Source organism: Triplophysa rosa, linkage group LG6, assembly GCF_024868665.1.
Source record: "Triplophysa rosa linkage group LG6, Trosa_1v2, whole genome shotgun sequence".
NCBI classification, from domain to species: Eukaryota; Metazoa; Chordata; class Actinopteri; order Cypriniformes; family Nemacheilidae; genus Triplophysa; species Triplophysa rosa.
In genome coordinates this window covers 14,157,577-14,184,360 of record NC_079895.1, presented here as the reverse complement: position 1 = coordinate 14,184,360, position 26,784 = coordinate 14,157,577, and the positions used below count along the sequence as shown (strand labels likewise).

General features: G+C 37.3%; 1 protein-coding gene across 5 annotated transcripts; it reads right to left on the bottom strand.

Annotated features, from left to right (window-relative positions):
• On the bottom strand, positions 1 to 26,107 carry LOC130555300 (uncharacterized). 5 transcript variants are annotated; one of them, XM_057335406.1, is made up of 25 exons: positions 25,989 to 26,107; positions 21,996 to 22,125; positions 21,661 to 21,819; positions 21,442 to 21,579; positions 21,133 to 21,284; positions 20,791 to 20,894; positions 20,458 to 20,650; positions 19,777 to 19,908; positions 19,528 to 19,671; positions 17,736 to 17,874; positions 17,219 to 17,372; positions 16,727 to 16,863; positions 16,500 to 16,611; positions 16,130 to 16,193; positions 15,773 to 15,979; positions 15,145 to 15,290; positions 14,811 to 14,929; positions 14,607 to 14,731; positions 14,382 to 14,479; positions 9,909 to 10,045; positions 9,205 to 9,329; positions 8,862 to 9,007; positions 5,611 to 5,713; positions 966 to 1,108; positions 2 to 846 (listed from the first exon to the last, which is right to left on the bottom strand). In XM_057335406.1, exons 1-25 carry the CDS (start codon positions 25,998 to 26,000, stop codon positions 723 to 725), a joined length of 3,243 nt encoding a protein of 1,080 aa, XP_057191389.1. In that variant the 5' UTR covers positions 26,001 to 26,107; the 3' UTR covers positions 2 to 722. The 5 variants fall into 5 exon arrangements, 4 of the variants coding, with proteins under 4 accessions (XP_057191390.1, XP_057191389.1, XP_057191391.1 ...); XM_057335407.1 differs by lacking the exon at positions 19,777 to 19,908 and having other exon boundaries at positions 1 to 846; XM_057335408.1 differs by lacking the exon at positions 25,989 to 26,107 and having other exon boundaries at positions 3 to 846; positions 21,971 to 22,065.
• Between the last annotated feature and the right edge of the window lie 677 nt (positions 26,108 to 26,784).

The following is a 26,784-nucleotide window of genomic DNA, read 5'->3' as shown; positions in this document are numbered from 1 at the left end:
CTTTTTCAAAGACAATAATTTTTATTTATAGTTAAAGTTTTATCCTTTCACACAGTTTTTCAAAAAGCCATTTGTTGCATATTCATGGATTTTGATGGCGACAATAGTGCTTAACCTTATATACTCTTCTCTTCATATATCCTCTGAATGAAAAGTGAAAAGTAAAGGGTAAAACAATAAATGTATGATAGGGTTAAGATTACAGACAGACAATAGAAACAAACACCACAAAAAATAAAAGAATTAACCCAAATTATTACAGTGCATAATTAATCACAAAGATGAAGGAGGTTAAAATGTGAAATTTAGTAAACATTAAATAATGTATGAAAGAAAAAAATTCTGTCCATTTTCAATGCATCATTTGGCCTAAATCTATTCTATATGAGAGAATGAAACAAAAAAAGACAACAATACAACAAAAATGCATAATTTGTTAAATTTGTTTTGTATTTAACACAAAGGCAACAGATTTTGTTGCTATTCTTTTCTCTTTGATAATTCAAATCTGATTTATTAACAGATCCAATCACAACTGACCACATTTTGGATTGCTAATTTATACTTTCTAAAACAAACAAAAAGGTTCTGATTTACACCGTCATATTAAAAAACATAAAAGAATAGAATGTCATGAAATTATAGAAATACCAACCACCCAAACTGTTTACAAAAACTCAAATGATCATTTGACAAATATGAATGGAATATAAAATATCGTCTTAAACAGCTGTTTCCTGAATCTGTAATCTGCGATGTTCTTGAACAGATTTTTTCGTATTGTGGTCTGGCTTTAGATCTGTTTTTCGTAGGAGTTTATTTGTTCTTGGATCTTTCCTTCCATATCTGAAATCATACCACAGGTCACATATTACACCACAAGTCCAAATTTACTGATACCATCTGCACTCAAACAATTAAAAAATGAAAACAGAATATAGAACACATGTCTTTTAGTAACTTACATCTTGAGATGCTGTTCAATAGCACGACGTTCATACACTAGTCCATCTTTAGTTTTCACAGGATCAACAAACAGTTTATTTGTCAAAGGACAAATTAAATGAGGAGGAATGACAGTACTGGATAATTCTGGACCCACATATTTCTGAAACAAAAATAAAATTAACAAAAAAGATTGACTTCAACACAAATGCCATCACCACAGTAAAATAAGTGTCACAAAAACACCAGGACTGCGTTCAGCCCCGACAAAACGTTGCAAAACTTCTTTAAACGTTGAACACCCTGTTCTGATGACGCAAGAGTTGCAACTATGGAAGCTGAGTAGGCCATTCTTTGTGTTCTTTTTGAATAATTTTCAGAGCCTAATATTTTTGACACACCAACCAAACAAGAGAAAACGTATCTCAAACCCGGTTGCACACTGTTTCCAGGAAACGTGTTGTGTCGTGGCCCTGGCTTCCTCACCACGCAAAACTCACAATTACCCCCAGCTGGAGCTCAGCAACTCACCTCATCAACACCAGTATAAAGCACAATCACCACGCTGCCCAGCCTCCATTATTGGTAAATGCCTAATACCTCAATATAGCTACTTACTGTGGTTGTTCTCCTAGTTCCGTGTCTCTCCTGAAGATCTCTTTTATCAGTTGGCTACTACTCACCTGTCTCCAGCTCCTGGAACAGTATCCCTCTCTCCTCTGTATCTGAGTGTGGCCGCTATCCGGTCACATTCTCTGTGAACATAAATAAATACACCTGCTGTGGTTTTAACTTACCTTGTTGTCTGAGTCTGTCCATTACAGAAGACCGGGCCTTACCAACATGAACCCGACAGGCGTTGACCCGTTCCAGGAGCTGGTGGATTCAGTAAGGCGGGTTCTGTCTACACCAACTCCATCAGTCACCACACCATCCACGATAACACCAGTACCACCATCCTTCACTTCATACAGCCCATCATTCTGTTATGATTCTCGGCGTCTGCTTTCTCTTTTTCTTGTGCATTGCTTTGTGTGTGTGCAGGGATTGGCTCTCCATCCAGAACCCTGATTGGTGAGTCCTGAGGTGGGGTGACGTTAAAAGGGCAGCGCTACCCAAACATGGCGAGCTCAGTCCAACGTTTGCTGTGGTGGCATGCAGATCTCCGTATATTCCTCCTCCGTTGACAAATCACCAACCTTATTCTCTGATGTTTTCTTTCTGATCAAGATTTGCTTGCTGATTATTTAAGTAATAAGTTTGAGGAGGATCGTTTATTCTCTGGTTATTTGTTATCACTTTTAACCAGTTCACTTTGAGAAGATTTCTTGTTTTTCAGGTTTACTATTTATTTTTCCTACACCTCTTATTAATGGCCATTTAATTTGATTTCCCTTTAAAATGGTTTTTGATAGAGAGTTAGGTTAGTTCATTTGTAATTTTCTTTTTGTTTTATCAGGTCATTTGTTTATTTTTCCTTTGTTAGTTGGTTTTGTTTGTTATTTTGGCCTTGGGTCACCCTGAAGCCATTGCTCCCTTATATTTATTTATATTCCTGTTAATAAATTGTGAAAACTTATTTTGGTGTCCTTGGTGATTTGTCGGCTGTGGTTGGAATCCCGTTAACATCGATGTTCGCATAGCACGCCTTTTAATGGGCCTTAACAATCCACAATCCAACCCGGCACCCTGCTCTGGTTCGGTGGAGGGCTGCAACGGCTTCCGCTTGATGACTTTTCGCCCTAGAGATGCAACCAAACAGTTTCCCCACTGTGCTAAAATTGCCTTCATTATCTCCCTTCTCTCAGGTTGTGCTTTACAATGGGGAGAATCTCTCACTCAGCTGAAAGGCAATGTGGTGCAGTCTCTGGATTCCTTCATTGCTTACTTCGGGTATTCCGGTGGGAGATTCTTCAATGGGTGAGAAATTGTGCCAAAAGTTCCATTTAAGATTAGGCTATCCGTTTTCGAACCCTTGGAGCCAGCAGCTGGTATGAGCGTGCCTTGCTTACCATGTACCGCTTGGGATTAACCACTCTATTACGGTTGCATCTCTCTGCCTATGATGACACCATGGGGCTCGAACGTTTCATCCAACTGTCTATCCGAGTGGTGAATCGCATGAAGGGGTGTATGGATGGCCAACAGCGCACACAGTCCTTTCGCCATCCAGAGGACCCCAGCTCACCAGAAGCAGAAGTTGAACCCATGCAGATAGATTACGACCGTCTGTCCTCAGCCGAACGCAGCCGCCGACTGACCCAAGGGCTTTGCCTCTACTGTGGCCAGATAAGACATGTAAATTAATTTATGTCCCATTCATCCTCCTAGTCCAATGGTGGTTTCTGATTCTCCAACAAATATGCATCTCCTCACTGCTGATGTCAACTCAACTTTATTTACATAGCACTTTTTACAATTTTCATTGTTACAAAGCAGCTGTACATGAAACATATTGACTATAAGCAAAATGTATAAAAAGTTATACAAGTAAAAAAAAGTGAACACACACAGAATACAGACATGCACACAGGTTCATACCCACACGCATAAAACACTGACACAACTCCAGACGCACAGAACACAAAATGCGCACTATTATATATATATATCTATATATTATATATCTCTTATTTGGACGTCTTCTGCCCCAAACAAGCCACCAGCTCACCAACATTGGGACTGTGCAATCGACCTCCTACCAGATGAACCAGTGCCCAGAGGTAAAGTTCTATCCACTGTCAATTACTGAACAGGAGGCAATAGAGGACTACATCAAGGAGGCACTGTATAGATGACCGTGCACTTAACCAGATCACATAAAAGTACCAATTGGACTTCAATGGTACATCACAACCACAGCCATCATGGATTCTCCAATTTCTATCGCCGGTTTATCAAGAACTTTAACCTCATCACATCACCCCTCACCGACCTGTTATGAGGAAAGCACAAATCTCTGTCCTGGACACCACCGCAGCCATAAATAAGATGCACAGCTGTGGTGAACACAGCTCTCATCTTGGTGCAGACAGACATAGAAGGGAATGCCTCTACATCTGGGGGCGGTGCAGTGCTTTCTCAGCAGAAGGGGAAGCCTCCTTGCCTCCATCCATGTGCCTTCTTCTCAAGGAAGTTATCCTCGGCGGAGCAGAATTACGATATCGGCAACTGAGAACTCCTGGCCATCAAGCTCTCGAGGAATGGAGGCACTGGCTGGAAGGAGCTCAACACCCTTGTATATACAGATCATCGTAACCTGGAATATCTGCGAGATGCAAAACGTCTTAACCTTCGTCAAGCTCGGTGGGCTCTCTTCTTTGCACAAATCCTCCATCTCCTATTCTCCAGGATCCAAAAATGGAAAAGTAGATGATCTCTCCAGACTGCACATGGCTGATGATCCCCGAAAATCCTGAACCCATCTGTCTCCTCTCCAACAATAAGCTGGTGTGTGGTGGGCATTATGGTGCAATATGGCTGCCGTCACATTAGCCAGGTGGATGCTGCACATTGGTGGTGGTTGAGGAGATTCCCCCCTCCGATGTAAAGTGCTTTGAGTACCCAGAAAAGCACTATATAAATGTAATGAATTATTCCTATTCCACCCAAGCTCATAGTCAACCCAATTCAGTGGATGTTGGAGGATGAGATAGCAACAGCCAGTAACTGAACCTGCTTCGCCAGGGTGTCCATCCGGTCTGACTTTTGTTCCTCGTACCCAACAGACTCTGCTTGTACATTCCTCCCACAAACGACTGGGCACTGGTCATTCTTCTTCTTCTCCCCACTCCTTGACGTCCCTGGTCACACCTAGGAGTAGACTTCGTCACCAATCTCCTCCCTTCAAACGGTAACACCTGCATCTTTGAGGTAGTCAAACATATCTCCAAGATGTGTCATTTGGCTCCAATGAAGGGGTTACCCACAGCCATGGAGACATCAGCTTAATCATGTCTTTTGCAGTTGTGGGTTACCAGAGGACACTGTGTCTGACTGTGGGCTACAATTCATCTCACATGTATGGAAAGCTTTCTTTTTACTTCTAGGTGTGACAGTTTGTCGGTTGCTCTGTGGGTGGTACCCAGAAGAAAGGCTGACTAAGTGAAAGGTCCAGGAGATCCCCTTCTCTTGCTGGTGATAGAGAATGCCACCGTCTACTCAGTCAAGGTGCTCAGCTCGGGATACGGCCCGGAGGAGAGGTCCTGGGTTTCCTGAGACGATATTCTGGACCCCAACCTGCTTCCATGCATCACACCCAGAGTATCTCCACAGGGTCATCAGAAGCGGCTGTGGAGGGCAGGGTTTGTCATGGAAACACCAGGCTCCAGCACCGCCCAACACTCATTTTCAACCCGAATTCAGCTGGAGCACATCAACTGACCTGATCAACATCAGTATAAAAGCACATGCACTATGCTGCCAATTTGTCTGGTCTCCATTACAGGTAAAGGGGACAATTATGTTTTATTGACATAACCTGTCAACCTTATAGTCTTTTCAGACTGACACAAATATTTTGATTTTAATGTGGTTGTAAACCACCTATACAAAAAAACTATATGAATTTGCGTTAATTGGTCAAATAAATAAATTTAAATATGCCTGTGTCAATATAAGATAGTTCCCAAAGGATAGTTTTTTTAATTGAGGTTTCAAAATTACCTTTTCCAACTCATCCACAGAGGATTTTGCATGCTTTTCTGTGCTTTTCTTGGCCTCTTCTTCATACTTTTGTTTACTGGAATGGAATTCTTCAGCCAAAACACTTAAAAAAACATTTTAAATATTTAAACGTTAGTGTTAGTGTTTTTTTAGAATTAGTATAAATGATTTTCACTAAAATTGCATTTAGATAATATACACTACCTGTCCAAAAAATTTGGACATTTAAACATTGCGCTAAACATTTGGCTTAATTACAGCTTGCATTTGTTATGGCATGATTTCTGCAACTTAATGCAATGTCACAACACTCTGATCAGCCTACTCCAGCATGTCATAAATAAGGCTAAAGGAATAGTTAACCAAAAATTGTCATAATTTGCTCACCCTCCAGTTGTTACAAACTTGTTTACATTACTTTGTTGTGCTTAACACAAAAGAAGATTGTTTAATGAAAGTAACAAAGCTGTTTTTGGGTCACCATTGAATCCCATAGTGTGACAAAAGGCTAATGATTGACCCCCCAAATGGCACTAGGATTTGGCAGGATAGTGTTGGAAATAAGCCTGATCCTGATCGGGAGGGCCCGTGCGATCTTCAACAGGAGCATCCACAGCGCAGTGGATGGACCCTACTGGCCAGGAATTTTTGTTTGATCAGGGGGGCTCATGACACTTCAGGAGTAACTCGCAGTGTTGGAAAGTGATCTCTACTGAACGAACGAAGGTTTGGGGGGGGCAGTGTGGTGTTAGAGTAGAGTTGGGAGGTTTCTCACAGTGTCCAACGGTAGTTCAATACTCACAGCATCGGACAGAAAAGCCTTGTTGGGTGGGAGAAAAGTGAGGGTGCTCGACCAGGAGGGCTTTAGTGGTGCCCGATGGGAGTTCAATACTCGTGGCGACGGATGGTAAAGCATTGTTGGGTGAAAGAAAAGTGAGGGTGCTCGATCAGGAGAGCTTTCGCGGCATCCGATGGGAGTTCAATATCTAGTGTTATTGGATATCTGGAGTTGGGGCAGGTTGGTTGGGATCATTGGATTAATTTCATGAGAAGAGAGTTTTGAGAATATTTATTTCGTGGGGATGGGGAACCAAAAATAAGTTTATGAAAAAATTGGAAGCCACTCATTTAGCCTTTAATAGATCCAGCTTGGAGACCTTTGACGTGATTGAGATAAGAAATTACTGAGGATATGGAGAGGAGGGAAAAATCAGGAAATGGTATCGTGTTGGAGAGATGGAATGCTTTAAAGCATCTCCAAGCGGTCAAGTAGGATTGGAGGGTTCTAGGGGAAACTGCTTGAAGGATGGAACGAGGGATGTGTCGAGGAGGGGTTTTAAAGGGTGAGTTACAGAAATATTAGTTCAGAATATTGAGGTACTGGTGTTGGACAAGGGTCTGTCTCCGGAGCCAGCAACTTGAATTTCTGGAATAGAACACGAGAAAGAGAAACAGCAATTAGATTTTTTGCCCCAGGGATGTGTCTGGCAACTAAAATAAACTGGTTGCATGCTGAGATCCAGATAAGACGTCTTAGGAGGGGCATCAGAGCGGGTGAATGGGAGCGGCCATTATTAAAACAATGAAACTGTGGCTTCGTTATCAAAATGTACTAAAATGCAGTTATGTTTTATTCATGTAACTCTTGAAAGGGCAAACATGATGGGCATGAGCACCACCGCAAAAATTACAAATGTAGAGATAACGGCAGCGTAGTGTTGAGCATCTGCCAATGTTGAAGTGGTTGCAGGGCTGTTTCTTTCCGGCAAGGTATGGAGCGTTATCTTGAGGGAAGGTAGTAGGTTTGGGCGTATAACTGGTGGATTTAACTGGGTTTGGATTGGGGAAGGGGGGAATGGAAGGGTTCATCTGAGGGCAGGCCATGGTGGAATGAGCTTCTGACCTACAGATTGCACAGGATATGATAACGCAGCCTAGAAAAACTCTGCTATGGAGTTCTGGGTCAAGTGCGCCCCAGTAGGGACATTGGTTTCATTGGGAGAGCCGAACTGCACATTTAGTGGAGAATAACTTGTGATATGTGTACAAGTGCCCTCCATCATAGGACAGCACAAGCTCTGAAAGGATTGCTAGGTAATCGTTTAGTTTGCGCCTCCTATGGGGGAAGGCTGAACAAATTATTTCGGTGTAGCGGGTAAAGGCGATTGCAAATTCGGGGCAGGACAAAATACGTGATGCTTGTGTGCTTTGGTTTTTTAAGGTGACTGAGAAATCTCTGCAATCTATTTGATGGTTAGAATCGTAGACAGGGATTAGTGAAAGAAGGGATGCTAAGATTTGTGCTCTTATGTTGTGAGCTACGGGGAGGCGGAAGCTGCTGCTGTTGGAATGGCTGTGTAGCTTGAGCTGCTAGTGGAGGCAGGCTCACGCTAGCATCGGCTTCTGGAGCTGGAGGCCACTGAAAGGGAAAAGGATTAGAGGAAAGAGGAAGACGGAACTGAGAAGCCGGGGGAGGACTGGCACGAGGCGAGATGGAGTCTGTTGCTCGACCTAAGCTCGCTGATTGCTTGCTACGGCGGCTTGATGCCCGGAGAGGGCTGGTCTTAGTGTGAGGTGTGGACGCTGTTGAGCGAGGTGAACTCGGAGTCTTCCGAGCTTTGCTCGATCTCCTGTTTGTTTTGATGTGCAGAGATTGTACAGTTCCGCTTTTGTTATCCTTCGTAAGAGCTGTATGTCATTGTTGATCAGTGCTTGCCTAAGACCCAACACAGTCCACTTCTGAATCGGAGGAATGGTTTGCTCGGCCAAGCGGTAGGAAGATGCTGGGAGTCTCGACGGTGAAGGCGACTGTGCTTTGGTGTCTTAGCGTGTGATAGATGTGATAGATTAGGCTGATTATCTGAGGTGTTCCTCCTGAACTTTGTTAATAAAACTTAATTTAATAAGTTTGAAACATTGGTTTTAAACCTAATTCCAGTGATTTCAGCAATCTCCTTGCCAATAATGTGCCGTTTTGAAACAGTATCTTTTCTACAACCATGCGATACACCTTCAGACATGGTTGTTCAAGATATGAGAAGCTACTCATTAATAATGCATTAGTTAGGGTTATAAGAATAGTTGACAACTGAAACCTAAAGTATTAATCATTGCAATATTGATGTAATCGTAGACTCAGTAAATCCAATTAGTGATTTTTTCTGGCCAGGCAGTGTACTATGTATAAGTATTAATGTCAACAATTTCACACCTCCAGTTTTAGCAATATATAAATGTTAATATATAAATACCTGTCTAGAGGATCCTCTGGTTCAGGGGCAATCAGTAGCCCAAATATGGCGTCTAGGATCTCTCTCATGGTAATGTGGGCCGAATAATTTCGGTCAAATATGTTGTGACAGATTCTTCCCTCACTGTTCACATTACAATGGTAAACCTTTACAATAATTAAGGCACTATAATGAAAACAAAAAGTTTTCAATCATGTTTGACAAAACCTTTTCTATTTGGTGACAGTGATGAATCTATTAATAACCAATAATGGAAACCTATGTACTGATGTATTTATTCAGGTCTTGCATGAAACAGCTACATGTCAAGACAGCACATTTGGTGCACAGTGTAAAAGGATACAGGGGTTAAGAATCTCATAGCAGGTGGTTTCACAGGATAGTCAGGACCAAACGAACAATACAGCTCAAATGTTCCATTTTCATATGGGGTATCATGAGGACCTTCCATGAGAATTTTCCAAAAGGCTGAAAAGCAAAGCGTTGTTATATCACTACTGTTCTTATCTATGGGAAAAAATATAATTTGTCCGTCTTTGTATTTTTGTTGACTGTCAGGTTCACTACCGTCAAAAATGATTGACAATTAGCATACAGCTTAGATTGGCGGTGGTTCTGTTCTGGGCAAAAACTTCCTGCCCAATAACTGAAGTCGAGCTGGGGATGGAGGGGGGTAATTTGATCATATTTGATAGCATCATATTTCTATAGGTAGATGAGGATCAGTGGATGCATGCTTGACTCACACGATCTGCTAGAACTAACGCTATATGCTTGTTTTTTTTTATTTATTCTGGTTTAATTCAGTTTGGCAATATGGAGATTACATTACCAGTAAAATACTACTGTAAACCTTCAGTTATTACACACTTATGCTTGCACAGCAAATATTCACCAGTTAAATAATTTGCCTGTTTAACTGTTACAGGAGTTACACATGATTCCCCCAAATCAGCTTTCCCTCAGGGTGGTGAAGTAGCCTTACATGAGTTCATTATTTAAATCATTGATCCTTAAGTGTAAACACTATTATCCATTCATACTTACTGAAATCTGTTTCTGAAGGTAGCACTGTGCAAAAAGGATGAGGCTCTAAGTGAAGGCTCTTGAGTTCTTCCAAAATTCTTTTGTCCTTCTCCAAAAAGCGCCTTGTCTTGGATTCCATAATTTTCTTCTTCAAAGCACTGCAAGTAGGTCAATGTAATTCAATTCAGTTTTATTTATATAGTGCTTTTCACAATTTTCATTGTTGCAAAGCAGCTTTACATGCATTATAATTAAAAGGAAATTATAATAACAATAATAATAATGATAATAATAGATAAATAAAACAAAGACATTATATAAATAAAATACATTAAAATACACAATATTATTTTAAGTTATTTTCTATGCAGCATATTCTTCAAATAATGCATAATATTTACAAGACTTACATTTACATTTAGTACTCACACAGTAAGTGCTTATGGGTAAATTAGAATATTACAAAGGGCGAAGTAGCAATGCGATATTAGTTGTGGCGGTTAATAGTATGTCTTACTGACGCTGGTTTTATTTACAATATTATACTGTGCAGAGTGTCAATGCTATAATTAACGGGTATTAAAATTGGAGTTACTGATGTTCAGATCTGTCAAGTAAGTCTGGGCAGAGTCAATGTGATATCAGTAAGTTAATATTGTTAGTGTTACTGAGGCTGGTTTGTAGTGTGCAGAGTATCAATGCAATATCAGTCATTCCCGCTCATATTATTAGTGTTACTGACGCTGATTTATTTACAATATTATACTGTGCAGAGTCTCAATGCGATATTAGTCATCATGGTTAATAATATTAGTGTTACTAATGCAGGTTTATTTACAATACTATAATGTGCAGAGTATCAACGCAATATTAGTCATCAATAATATACTAATAATACAGAGGGGGTGCGTCTTACCATGTCATTAGGCTGTTGCATTACAGTAATTATTACCATAATAATCTTACCAGACCTTAATTGTTTCCCTACTTTTGTGATTCTGACAGTGATTGTTACTTATATTGTGCCATGAGCTTTCACTGTGCCTCTTATATTCTTTCACTGAAGAATTTAGACAAGGGGTGTCAAACGCAATTCCCGGAGGGCCGCAGCTCTGCATAGTTTAACTCCAACCCATACCTGGAATTGAGTTTGACACCCCTGATTTAAACACATGTGAAAACACTGGTTGCGAGCGCTTAACAACGTTTTTCAGGCGCGTTGTTTGCTTTGACACGAAATGTCCACAGAAGTATTGTCAAACTAGTTTCGAAGAAAACACATCGACACTCGAATACCAAAACATCAATTTCTGTATTGTTTCTAGGCATTGGAGACAGACATATTGTTGTACAGGTATGTGCCAACTGATTGATGTTGTATTTGTCCCGCCCCTCCTGCACTGTGTTTCAACGACCGAGTAAAAAGTGAAATTGATGAGCACTATCCTTATGCTATAAAACATCCACTGGATATATAATAAACAATAATAAACAACATTTTTGCATTTAAGAATGCCTACCAAACTGAGAAGGCAATTGAAACCATCATAGAAATTCTGTTAGATTTAATGGTTATAATGGGAATTTTATTGGTTGTAATGGAAACAATGGTCTCTAAGTCTGTACTGGTATGTGTTGGGTTCTATATAGGACCATTAAATCCTACTGGAACAATACCCAAAAATACACTACAAAAAGATATTTAATAGGAATTTTAAGGGTAAAAGCTAATGGTTACTAGTAGTATTTTACCGGACACCATCAGAATTTCTGTGATGGTTTCTATTGTTTTTTTTTCAGCAGTGTAGTCATACTTCTGTGGTTATTTTGCGAAATGTAACTGAAAAGTAACGCAAAAGTAGTTTAACGCTTAAGTCAGAGAGAGTAATATTGTAATATAACTAATTACTTTTAAATTACAATAACTAGTAATATATAATTTATACAATTTTGGAGGTGACTTGCTCAAAACTGCTGAGTACTGACACTGGTTTATTTACAATATTATAATATAATGAGCATCGCTTCAACGTGATATCTGGAAACTTTATAATATACCACAAAAATATGCAATAATACCATATCAAACAAAAAAAATGTGTTTGGGTGTGTGTGTATTTAGTCTTGTTTTATGAAAGAAAATATCCGAACTAGTTAAGTTTATGTGTAAAACTAAATTGTCAAGTAAATCTACAGTAAGTTACTGGCAAATCTGATGCAAAACTACAGCAAATATTTACAGTATATATATATATATATATATGTGTGTGTGTGTGTGTGTGTGTGTGTGTGTGTGTGTGTGCGTGCGTGCGTGTGTTTGTGTGTGTGTGGCCCCCCCAGGAGGGAGTGGTGGTTGTGTATGAAGAGTTTTGTTCCAAAATGAGAAAACATTTTCAAAAATCATGTTTTTCATTATGTTATCATGTTTTTATTGTGTTAGTTAGCTGTATTTTGTAAATAGCTGTAAAAGTAAATAAAATGTGAGACACTATTTGATATTTGAAAATAGCCTTAGATATTTCACATACTGAATATTTCCACATTGACATGTCAATGGAGACCAACAACTGTTTTATTAACATCCTCAAAATATATTTTTATATGTTCCACACAAGAAAGATTATTATAAAGGTGTGGAACTTCGAGGGTGAATAGATGATGACAATTTTCATTTTGGTGTGAAATATCCCTTTAAACGATTCTTTATCCAATTGCTCCCTGTTGTGGGCAACATTTATATCACAGCCTTTATCATTCAGTTTAAGTAGCTGATGATATGGAGCAGGGGTTCTCAACCACACTTTCATCAATCCTTTAACTCCATTCTTGATTAAACTTACCCACATGCAACTTTCTATAATAATCCTAACGACATTGATTGTCTACTGCAGGTGTGTTTGGTTAAAATTGGAGCTAAACTCTGCAGGAAAGTGGACCTCAAGAGCCAGAGCTGAGAAACCTTGGTTTAGAATTTGCTGTTCTCCTCCTGGGCATCAGAAATTCATACATCTATTTTAATTCCCACTCATTTTGGACAGAAGTGACCATATTGGTAGGCTATTGCTTTATTGTAATAAATTAAAAATATAAAAGTTATATACGTAGTTTATACATATCCTAATTTCTACCATCACCATTTATATTTTTTGTAACCTCTTATTTACCTTATTTATAAAACTAGGGATGCATGATAAATTGCAATGGTTATTTTAAATGTTATCGGTATCGGCCGATAATAACATTTTGGCCAATATATTATAGCCTATAAATTATGAATAATTTCCTCTGGTTTAACTTATTCAGCTGCATGCTGCTCACAGTTAAAATACAGCACAGTACTATCTTTCTGTCGTGATCATTCACTATTGCTATTAGCAAAACATTGTAGGTAGATACAGTATTTATGAATGTGTAAATTATAGGAACAAAAGCATATTACTTGAATCAGACCGCTGTCTGAATGTTTACTGTCTTGATACCTATTAAACATGTGGTTATTAAGAACATTTTTCTGGGTTGCGCTAAAAGAATATCTATAATTTGTTTATTAAATGAAAATATACCAGAAAAGTTTAAAGATTTAAAGGTTATTGAATTGTTAACTAGTGAAAATAGGCTACATGATTTTCAGGGAAAAAGAGAACTAATGGTTATGCTAATGTAAGACTAATGTTTTCAAATAAAAGCCGTTGTCAACGTTTTGCCTTTTGTTTCAATCTTAGGGAATGTTATATTAAAGCAATACGCCCCGCGAAGCAGTGGGTTACAGTGCATTTTATAACAGCTAAGGGCGTTGTGGCACGACGCGAAGCGGAGTGCCTAAAACCCCGTACCTGTTATAAAATGCACTGTAACCCACTGCTTCGCGGGGCTTATTGCTTTTATAAAACAGTTATTCCATATGCTTAGCAAGGTTTCATAAAATAAAGTAAATAAAATGATATTTAGGCTATGTGGTGCGGTCAGCCGTTATATATTGAGGTATTTTATAACGGCTTAGAACTCCGCTCAGCCAATCAGAATCAAGGACCAGAACTGACCGTTTTATAATGAGGTATTTTATAACGGCTTAGAACTCCGCTCAGCCAATCAGAATCAAGGACCAGAACTGACCGTTTTATAATAATATTTAGATACTGTATATCGGCCATATATTGGTTATCGGCTTGCAATGTTAAAGAATTATCGGCCAAAACGTACATATCGTTGTATCCCTAATAAAAACATTAGAAAATCGCCTCGTTACTCCACCTTCATACACACGTGTCATATTCACACCTACAAAAGGCAAAGCGTGACACTAACACGCATTTTCGAGTGGACCGGTGTGTCTGATACACGCTTTGGTGTAATACTGGGTTGAATAGTCTGGCCTACTTTAAAAGTACCATAACGGATATTTCATATTTGACACAATAGTTTGATGCAGGTCTACTAGATTTTTAAGAGATTCTAGAACACTAGATTCTAGTGATTTAAGATGGTGCTGCTTACTTCTGTGTTACTGTCACTTTGTCGTTTATCTGCGGGGGCAGTTTCACCTCTGGTTTAACATCATATCCACAGGTAATAAAAATATTTTTAAGGTCCTCCTGTCAAATAAAGCAGTAGAAACAACTTTTGATCGTTGACATTTTTAACATGCTAAAATTACTTTTTGTACTTGTTTTTCTGCATAAAACATAAAAAAACATGTTAACACAAACAATATGCACTCACCAATTTTGTTATTGAGGATATGTCAGAGTGTTTCTTTTCCTTCCTTAGTTCCATTGACAAAACTGTTTCCATCTCGAAGAGCTGCAAGGCTGCTTTGCTTGTTTCAGGCTTAAAACAGCAACCACCTGAAGACAAAGAACATATAGTCATTTTGCTCTGTTGTGTTTCATACTCTAAAAAAACTCTAAAAAGAAAAGAACACACCTGTCACTTTGCTTATCCCATGCAGTACAGTATTCTCCACCTTACCAAGTAGCACAGCATCAACAACAGTTTTTGAGGTCATCAACTGGGTTGCTACATGAACTGGATCAGATTTTGATCTGCATTTTGTTGTAGAAAAAAATATTTAGGTTTAAACTAGCATGAACCTTCAGCAGCATGGTTATAGTAAACACTCTTAAAAATAAAGGTGTTTCAAGATAAATAGAACACAGAAACTTTGATGGTTAATGTTTTTTTCTTTTTTACCAAAAGTGTTGTAATGGTAGCACATTTATTTTTAAGAGTGTAAGGGTGTATGATTAAGAAAACACACCCAAAATCATTGCCATCTGTCAAGCATAGGATACGACCTTTGCAATCTGGAAATCTTTTTTTGACTTGGTTAAGTTCTTGAAGTCCATGATTTAATGCATCATACAATAAAGTTCTTCCAGATGGTTGAAGTTCACGTACATACTCCTAATTAACAAGGACATAAATAAAAAGTGGTTTGTAGTATATTTAATCTATAAACAACAAAAAAATAAAAAAATCTAGATCAAAATGCCCTTTTCCACATAATTCACTATTAGCCTGAAATATACTTAAGCATGTACTGATTTGATTTTAGCAAAGAATGAAATATATAATCATAATTTAAAGGTGTGAGTGATAGCTCGATTGGGAGCATATACACCATTGACCAATCAGCATCTAGGTCCACAAATTTATATTTTATAACAAACAATAAAACACTAAATATATGCTATTATGAACAGCCAGTGAAAACAGTAAATGTTATACAATGTTTTGAATACTTTGTTATTACTGCGGTTTGTTTCTGTCGAAATTCAAAAGACACTGGACTGGAACTACATGCAGAAATGCTGATTACAGGCAAAATTGAAGTAGTCTCTTACTTTTTGCTGAGGCTATATACAGTATATATTTTTTATATGTACCTTAAAGGTTTCCACTGTTTCAGTAAATGTATGAAGAGTTTTTACTCCAGAGTCAAATTTCACAAGGGCGATTACTTGCTCAAAATTATATGCCATGCATCGGTTTGCAAAGCTGCCGAATATTTCTTTGATGGCATCAATTCGTTTCATTGCACAGTCTTTGTCAAAACATTCCTCGCCCATGGAAGAACTTGAATCAAAGAGCACCTTTAAATGAAAGTGACATGTGATTACTTAAAAAACAAACATTTATGTTCAGTATCCCATGAGAATTATTTAAAACTACCATAATAAAACCAAGACAAACTTCTACAAAATAAGGGCTGACTGTTTAGTGCAATAATAAACATAGCCTACCACTATAGCCTCTTTTGGTGGCTTAGTGACTTTGAATGTTAGGTCCTCTGTGACATCTCTCAATCTAGGAGGGATGGCAATTAACTATAATTTTCCATGTCAACATAATGCATTATTTGCAGTTCATGAAAACACAAAATACATTTGCCTCATTTTACCCTTTCTGACAAAATAAAAGTTACTGACCAGTCATTAACTGTTATTTGCTTAATTAGTTAAGATACAGTATGTCTAACCCAAGCCAATTTCTAAACATGTTTAATGTATTACTTGATACATTTAAATTGAAAATTAAGAATGGTTATAAAATCATATAAATGGCATGTCAAGAAGTAATTAGGTACATTAATGAATAAGGAGCAACACTTACTCATGAGCTAGTTCATCTAAGTTCACTCTTGTGGTTTTTCCAGTAATAGAATCAAAAGCAACCATACTTTGAGGAGTCATTTTGTCTTTGAAGATGTACACACCCAGTTTTTCTGTAACAAAGAAATTTTGGTTAATAGTTCTACACTGAGTAGTGATGATATTCTAGTAGCTGAGTCTGGAATATTATCAGTCTGCAATTCTGCATGACAAAAAGCTACAACTTACGATCATTGAGCAGGACTAGACGTGGTCCCTCAATTCCAACAGCTTTTAGTTGTAGTGGTGGAGTCACAATTAAGTAAGAATACTTTGCCAGCTGTTCATTCATTTGTGCAAATGTTTTCTCCGGATTGATGTTAAAGCTAAAAGAGCATAGCATCATCATTTTTTAATAATAATATATGTAAAAAAGATTTAAATATTTTCTTGATATATAATATTATTATCAAAACTATGGAACATTTTATTTTGTGAATGTAAATATTTTTAATCATATTTTGCAAAAACTCTCAAGAACAGTGGGCAGTCTTAATATAGCTTTGCGCAAGTCAACAGTATTGTACAGAACATGAACAGTGAAGATAGTGCCTAGGTGGTACCCCCAAAGATTTAATCAGATATTTACTGATTTAATCAGTATTTCGTCTGAAAACAAACAAACCTGAGAACCACTTCTTTAGAGTAAGCAATGAGTCTTTTCCCTAACCATGTGAATACCTGGAATGAGATGTAGTAACATTACTACCAGTCCAAAGATGGAAGATTTCAATAAATGGAGGGAGACTGAGCAAAATCTTCTCAACATCAGTGGCTCGTTTTATTGATGTCTCTTTAAGGTTCATTTCACTGCAGTTTGGAATTTTTTCATCCTCTTAAAAATAAATCATAAAAAGAATCATAAAAACGAGTTACAAAAAAAACTAACATTGCTTACTGTTCCTTAAATTCCAATTCCTAACATGTGACATTGTCAATATAATATTATATAAGCTGCAATCAGAGCTTGAAGTGGGGGTACTCTCTTGTGCATGTTGACATATGCAAATTATTACGACATGTGAAATTACTACAAAGAAAAACAGTATTTGGACATATTTCTGGTCCAAGATATTTATTTACTAAAGGAACCATCTGCCAAACAACTGATTTAATAATGTTAAATACAAATTTGACCAAAAACAATAATTTCTGGCTGCAATACAACCTGAACCATAAATCAAAAATGGAGACTTACCTTTAATTTTACTCAGCACATATGACCTGTCAAAAACCTCAGGTAACCCCGGTACACGCACTGGCTCAGAAAACCTCTGATTTGTAGACTGCGCCTTCATGTTAACTGGACCGTAGGTTTCATATGCTATGCTTTCAGTCTACAGAGAACCAAAAGATTTAACATTAGGGAAACTTTAAACTGCTAAACTGTTTAAACTGTGCTTTGTGAATCTATTGGTGTCAATCATGGACATCTATAAATGCAACTAAAGGACTTTGTCACATTTTATACCATTGCTAAGTTACATGCAATTTGTAATTAAAAAATGTAATTGTGCCAACATAACCTCTTAAAATGGAAAAGTTCCAAAAAAATTACGATGTATGACTTTGCATGACTTTCGCTGAATAAAAAAGAAAAGTGTCCAATAAGAGCCCATATGTTGTGTACTGTAAACACTGTGTTAAGAATACATGTTTTAATTAGGGGCCAAGCCCCGAAGCGGCTATAGCGCCTAGTGGCACAGCGCGATGGGCCGGTGGGCTCGAGTCTTTGAGGTTGTGGGTTTGAATCCAGTGTGGAGCGTGTTGAGTGTTTTTGTGTAGAGTCTGCGCTTCGTTCTTGCCTGTTCTTCCTGAACTGGCTGTTTTTCACATGCGTTCCGTTTATGCCGTTTTTTCGCTCTCTTGGCTGGTGCGCCTTCGGGGGCTTGGCCCCGTGGTGCTGCTTGCAGCTCTTGTTAGTGATGCTTTGAAAAAGCATAACTATTGTTATTCGAACATACAAACTTATAATTATTCTTGTTCCGCCAAAAGTTTGGCACGCTACTTGTCCCGCAGCTTTTGACATAGACCCATGAATGAATACATCAAATTGAGCGGCCCATTGAGAAATGGTGTGTGATGACTTTTGGAAGCGATCGGGTGGAGGGGGTGCGATAGGGGGGCAAATAAAAACCCGAAAAATCCCATTGACTTAACATTGCGCCCAACTTTGACGGGTCGTAGCTCCGAGTGAAGATATCGTAGAAACATGAAAATAATACACGATTTGAAGAGGCGATACACGATAAGAACATCACTCACAATGGGGTGTAAGTTGTACCCCTGAAAGAGCCTCCCCAAATTTCCCAATCACAGGAAGCATGCAAATATAAGGCGTAAAACGTCCAGTGTTGAATATCTTAGCAGAACAACCACTTAGTGATAAGGGGGTGGGCTCATTTTACTCAGGCTACCAATCAGTGTGACATGATCATTATGAAGTTATTAAGCCACGCCCATAGCAACCATTTACAGCAACCTAGCAACCGATCCCATAGACTCCCATTATAAAAAGTCCATGTGGATATCTTTGCAACACAGTGTCGTAGAGACAAGGGGGTGAGCTCGTTTTACTCAGGCAACCAATCAGTGTCCCAGGATCATCATGAAGCTTCGAAGCCACGCCCATAGCAACAAAACATGTCAGCCTAGCAACCGTTTAGCAATACCTATATCTCTGCATCAGAACATTGTAGAGACATAGGGTTTGGTTAAATTCATTCATGGCTTAATGTGTTATCACCCTAGTGCCCAGTTCCGCGGTTTGCCACAAAGCATCACTCACATTTTCTTCAGAAAATGTACCTATCTAGTTATTATTATTATTATTGTCACAACATAAAATTAGCTAGTGTTTATGTATTGTCCAGTAATGAGGATTATATAGCATTTAAGATTTAGAGCAATGCTAAATTAGTGTGCTTGCTCTCCCCATACTATTGTCAAAGTATTTTCTTTGACCACCTTTATAAATGTGCATTATATACCTCTGCTTGTGACATTAGGTAAGCCCAGCAAACTGGTGCATGCTCAAATACATCAATGTCATCAATGATCCTGCCATCAGATCTTCTTGCATTGCTGGGTAACAGTTCCCTGAAGAGAAAGTAAAGTCCTTCAACAATGGCGATCTGGAAATATAAGAAAATAAAATAAATAACATAAGTTTTAAAATTAGCTGCATAGTTAAATTATTATTTTTTAATAATACTACTATGGTGGAATCAGAACATCACCTTTTGAACCCTTGTACCAGTTGTGTTTTGGCAGATAGTCTGAAACAAGCTCTGGGCTAAGGCATTGCATTCACTTATTTTTCGAATGTAAGCAATCACTTTCTTGTAGCCATGTCCACGATTTATATTTATCTAGAATTTCAAAATAGATTATTAGGTTGAGCTTTGTGAATTAGCAATGTTAGATGTTAACACGTTAAGATACAGTAGGCCTTTAATAATTTAGCTATCAGTTAGTTAATGCAGGTTACCAGTGATAATTTGCATCATGTTAGTAGGGATATATATTTATAATTTATTTGCTTTGTTATTTATTCCAGAGGCAGTGCTCAGTATAAATAGTTGTTTGGTTTGATCAATCAATCCACTGAACATTGACCATACCATACTATAAATTGTAGAATGTTATGATATTTCTATAGTTCTGCTCCCTCAATCTTAAAAGTATACTGTATTGGTATATTCCTATTCTACTTATACTCAGCATAAGAAATGGCAGATAAACAATATTTTTAAAGGTGGAAGGACAAAAATAGTTTGTCTTTACTTATTTGAATTCCAAGTTTTAATAACAACCACAACCCTGTTGATTCCTTGGCTATAGTGCATGAAAGTAAAAAATGAAAGTGATTATGAGCGGTTAATATTTAATTGAGCACTTAAGATATTCAGAAAACTTACAATGGCATATAGAGCTGAGAAAAATATGCTGAGGCCTTTGTCTGTTTGTTTCACTGATGGTGTGATGTCGCTATGGCAGAATTCTGTGTTATCTGGTGCATCCTCATGAAATGAAGACAAAGAGAAATGCAGTACTGTTTCTTCATTAATCCCAAGGTTATATAGTGTTTCACCGCTGTTCCATTCATAGTCTCTATAAAAGAGCCACACAAAATGCTGATATAAAAATTTCTGATAAAACATTATTTTTCCACAGATGCAATAGTTATGAAGTAGTACTTTGTTGTGTTATTATCTTCTATGCAATGTTTTCATTAAAATGAAAATAATTACAAGAGGTGAAGCACATGTGATGGTATTCCACTTTCAAGTGAAAGGCGTTGTTTCAGCTGGATCAATGTGTCATTTTCCAGGTCCACATGTATTTCATACCTGCCCTGTTTAAACATATTAATTTTCATATGTGTGTTTTATATTATTGCATATATATATTTAGAAGTATGATGTGCATTTGCATGAATATGTCCACAACTTTTAAGATTACAAAGCAAGCTTTACAGTAAAAAATAACATTTTATCTAAACATTAGATTAATTAACGTTTATCTAAATACACATTTTTTTTTAAAGCAAAATGTAATGATTTATTTTTGGCAAAATAAATATATTTTTCTACTCTAAGCATCACGTGACAGTAGACAGTTTCTGGGCCTTCATTTCTGTAGTTGTTTGGGTTGGGGTGGCTGGGAGACTGTTTTATGTTTTCCTTTGGCGTAAATATGGCATATAATTCACTCCCATTTTCAATGTGTCTTTCTTTTAGGGACCCTGTAAGAATGGAAAACAAGAGTGAAGAATATCATTTATCAAGAATATCAGGTCTTGCTTCATGAGAATTAAAAATAAATGATGTAGGTAAGTATTCAGTATTCAGCTGTAAATCATGATTAAATATGACAATAAGTCACTTTTAATGAAAACTAACATGTATTGAAAAATGGATCATCTGTTAATGGCATTCCATCAGCAGTGAAGAGGCACACAGTCATTTGTCCACTAATGTTTTCACAAACACTAATCCTTAAAATAAGATCATCCACTGTGTTTTGGGATGGGTCCATATCTGTGCAAAACAAATTATTATTTTATATATTATTAAATAACTTATTTAAAATATTTTTTCAGAATAATGGGCTTTACTAACCAAATATTTGTTTGCGCTCTTGACATTTTGGAAATTTGTAATATAGGCAATAGGCCTCTAAAGATTTTGTTGGTAATCCTGTCGGGAGTGGACATGCACCAAGTCTCTGAATATCATCTTTCATATTTCCAAATTTGTTCTTCTGAACCTTGGTGAAATCTTATGAGAATGTCAAGAATTAGTAACAGTAATAATAAATACAATAACAAAAATACTTAATGTGATATAGGGTAACCAATTTACATTGTTTGACTTCATAAGTTAAATTTGATTAGGCAACCTTTGTCTTAAAACTTTTAAAAAGGTTTACCAGACAAATCTGGCTCAAATCTTACTCATGTCTTTCAGGTCTTCATCAGTTACACCATCAATGAAATCCTGCGCAACCTCAATCCCAAGTTGAAGGAAGTTGTTATAAAACATTTGTAGGTTGTTTTTTTCTAAAAGCTTGAATATTTTCTCCTTCTGAAAAACACATTGTATTTATTTGCATCAGTTCCATTTTGTCTCTCTATATAGGCCTAGGTGTTCTTAATAAAAGCAGCATACTTGTTATATATGGAACTGATTTCATTGAACAAAAATAAGTCTGTGGCTTCAACAATATTAAAATAAATTGTGCACGAATAAGGGTTACGTCGTGGTTTTCTGCAAGCAAACCATGTGAATTGTGCAGTATGATAGCAAAGTTGTGTTAAACAAACTTGAAAACACTGAACCAAACACGAAATCTTCACTTAAACACATGAAGCTTTATGTATTCTGTATTTTTTATCTTTGTATTTAAGAATTTTGTAAAATGCTTTATGTATTATTGTTTAAAGTATTAACACATTCTTGCTGTGCCGATCCTAGACGTCTGGGGGCCCTATGCACACCTTTGTGAGGGGCCCTTGTCATAATAGTTCAAATTAGATAAGCGTAACTGTAACCTACAGTATAAGAAATAAAAAATCAATTAACACACTTAAATGAATAAAAACTAAAAGACAAAAAACCTTAAACTGACAGTAAGTATAAAATTAAATTCACATTTTTATTCACATGTAAATAATCCTTTACCTAAAGTAACACATGGCTCTGGAACCATCTAGCTTTTTACTATGAGTGATTAACAAAAATAAAGCATGATAAATATAGTTTACCCAAGAAAGCTAAGCATATGAAAACACATCAATTATTCTCTAAATGTGATGACACAAAAATGACATATTATCATGGACAAACGAAATACAGTGGTGTGCATTATAGCTGAGACTCACATGAACATTGTACAGCTGGTTTTGTGACTGTAAATCATTCCCTGTACATGCTATTGAAGTTATAATATTAATGTGTATGTTCGAGAGTGTCCCTAAATTCACGCCTACCGAACCTCCACAGTCAAACCAACTGTATGCCAGTGGACAAATACTACATTTGTAAATCTGTACTTGCATAATTTGGCAAAACTAAATGAGACTTTGAAATAGTACAAAAACACATGCCTTGTTGTTCTTTGCTTCACGTTGTTGCCGTTTTTTCCGCTACAGACGGATAGCTTCGGTTGCCATGCCCATGGGCCCATTTCATAAAGGAGGTTTAGTGAAAACTCTGAATATATTAACCCTGAAATGAGGGAAACTCTGGGTTTTCCGTTTCAGAATGCGTATATGTCAAACCAGAGAATGCGGGGTAACTCAAGCCCGTTTCTAAAAGAGAAGTAACTTATACCCAGAGTCAGTAACCATAGTAACTTACTCTGTGAACCTAACCTGGTCGGGAGCAGGTTTTCTTTGGTAAACCCAGAGTTTCTTTCCATCTCCTCCCCCTTTTTAAAGTGCAAGTGGTGTACCTCATTCATTCATTCATTCATTAATACAGTCATTCATGGCACGCATTTTGATCACACAGACTGGTGACACCATCTCAGTGACTAAAATGTCATATGTGCTTTTATAGAGGATCCTGTATGTGAAGAGGCTGCATTAATTCATAGGGATGTACTTTGATTTCAGGAGAGCAATTTAGGACCCGAGTGGAATTTTGTCATTTCCCTGTGCATTTTTATTTTTTTTATTATTTCTGTTGTTTCATTAATTTATTCATTCATTCATTTACTGATTAATTTGTTTGTTTATTGGTACATTTATCTATTATTTGATTTAAACTTAAGTCATTTTCAGCACATTAGTAAATCCATTGAATGCAGAGTGGAAAGTGTGCCTTGCTCTCAAGCGCTTTCTGCCGCCATGTTGCTGTTTTTTGGTGCCGTTGCCATGGTGAATCGTAATATCGGAGCTCCATTGATAATGGCTTGTCGTAGTCGTGGTGCAAGCGCTTAACTCAAGGTAAGCCTACCCAGAGTTGATAGAACTAACTCAAATCAGCTGTTCTGAAACCAAAAACTCAAAGTTTCGCATCTCGGTGTAAACCAACTCAGAGTTCACATTTTAACTCGGTGTTGGTTGAACCTCCTTATTGAAACGGGCCCCATATGTAAAGACGCATCATCACATTATGCGCATGTCATCACCTGCGCGCACTGCATGATGTCCGAGTATGTCACAGTAATTAAATAAACAAATAAAGTTTTAAAAAATACATTTCCAAATAATTCCGGTAAAGTTTGTAACAGAACACTCCGAAGGCAGAAAGTTGAATCCGCATCTTATTTACATAGTGTTTTTGATTCGATACTCAAGGAGGTGCAGGCAGGAGCGTAGCAAGCTTTTCAAAAGTGCGGGGGATGGATGTGGTTTGTTTGTTAACAATAAAAACGATGAATACAATGACAGATGGGTACAGAAGGTATAACATACAAGATATAAAAAGCTTCGCATTTAAATGAGTGATACTAGAAAAGTATAAAAACACACTCGGTGGTATAGTGACATGGGTCTGACAGGACTGTGACTGAGACTGCTAAATTTTGCTTACTTGCGCCTTGAAAAGGGGAGATATAAAAAAACAAACAACCAAAAAAAACGCCCACACAAAGCTTTTTCTCTGGTGGTATAAATAATGTAACAATTTACTGTTTTTAAACATTAAAATAATATACACTTTTCTTTCATAGTTCTTCAACAGGTATGCAAACAATGACATAATTTCTCACCTTTTTCTCCTCAACAGGTACAATCAAACACAACAGGTAAGTATCCACAAAAGTATTCAGCTAATCAACAAACAATGCTCAAAATATCAAAATCAATTGCACTGGTAATAAACCCATAAATACACTGCTTAACAATGACAATTTGTCCCTCCTCGTCGTCAATTCCCTGCCTTCTTCATCACAGTTACTTTATACATTGCATGCCACATACATAACCAAATTTAGCTAGCTGCTGAACAATATCCCAATTAGCAATTAGCATTAGTCTAAAAAACGAAATATAATACAGAAAACACTCGACATGTCAACAAAACAAACAGAACATCTTCCCAAACACATATCAAGCTTATTTAAAAACCTCGAAAGCATAAACACTCATTCAAAGTAGGCCTACCTGGAAAAGGGAGATGTAAATAACCATAAGTTCCCGCCCCCTCAGCACGAGCTGACCGATAAATCTAACACACCAAGAGAGGCGGGACTTAACGCAGAACAGCCAATCATCAGCCGGTCACACTCAACAGACACAGAGCGGCCAGAGAAACGGAGGAGCGACTGCTGTAAGGCGTTTGTGCAAAACTGCGGAAAAACTGCAGAAAAAGTGCGGGTGTTGAACCCTCTCACCGGGAAAAGTGTGGGTGTTTTATCCCCCACGGGACGTTTGCGTGAAGGATCGACTCGTTGTCATTCTCACGCGCGTTTGGGCAGCAGATAGCCTCCGCGTGCAGTGTTCTGAGCTCTTCGAAATGACAAATTATCTCTCATCGCATGTGTTGCAGAGCAGGGAAAAGGGTAGGCTATAAAAACAGAACTTCCGGAATATGCTATTTTCTTTCAGTGAAGAACTGAAGAATTATTAAAACATTATAATGACCATTATAATGACTATTTCTTGTTTCTACTTCTGAAATGGAAACTGGCCAAAACATTCTTGCATTCTTATCTCCAAGTCCAATAATAATAAATAATTAAGAACATATAGGCTACAGCATCTTGAATATAGGCCTACTGTAAGTTGATTTGCATAAAAGTGTCTAACTGCATAGCTACATATAGGTAATAGCCTATAATGTAAATGTAATTTCTGTGATATTATATTCTTTCGGGCCGTCAGCAAATCTGCTATCTAAAATCGTAGTTTATTGATTATGACAACTGAAAAGGATCAATCACCGACACATTTAGCATCACCCATAAAACGTACGAATAATAATACAAAGAATTTACTTACTTCACTTGCCATTGCGAATTACTCGAACAGCTTGCAATGAAAGCGTTTACAGTTGTGAGTTTCTGTTTCATTTCTCAAGTTAACAATTCTTGTAAAAGGCGGACCATTATTTGAAAGACAAAAACACGGTTTTCCCTTCACTTTCATTTTGGTTATCAAACTAAACAAAGAAAATTAGGGGAATGCCAGAACAGTTTATTTGAAACAGACATTTACGAGTTTGTGCGTTCCCTAAAAACTGGTTAACTAATGAACTGTAAAATTAATAAATGAATTGTAAAATAAGTTGTACTAATGCAACAAACAAAATATATGATCTATTTATGATTAATCTATTCTCTAGAACAGGGTTTCTCAAAGTTTACATTCGGTCCAAATTTGAATTCTCATCAACGTCAAAAGGTCCGTAATCATTTTTATTACAAAACTTTTTAATAAACATGCTTATAATTTTATTTAATAATTCAACTTTACATAATGCTTATTATCATATCCATGACTCATCAAGTGTAGCGTTTACTCTCTGAACTGTTACATACACAGTACTGCTTTTTTATAAAACTAAATGCCCAAAAAACAGATCTCATTTACATATTATGGTTTCTGAAATTGTACTTTAATGTAACCTGTAGTCACTTCAACTGAATTGCTAAAATCTTGAATTATAACTGCAATACACTGTGCAGCAGTGAATTCTATATTATTTTCTACATGCAGCACAAACGTCTCTCTGTGCAACAAACTTTGGGCATATTTACAGATGAACTAGGTTCATGTTCATATGCCCAGACAATCA

Coding starts and splice junctions, on each gene's coding strand:
- LOC130555300 (XM_057335406.1), bottom strand. Junction 19,672..19,776: donor CTGGTACAAGGGTTCAAAAG/GTGATGTTCTGA, acceptor TTATATTTCCAG/ATCGCCATTGTTGAAGGACT. Junction 15,980..16,129: donor CACCAAAAGAGGCTATAGTG/GTAGGCTATGTT, acceptor TTTCATTTAAAG/GTGCTCTTTGATTCAAGTTC.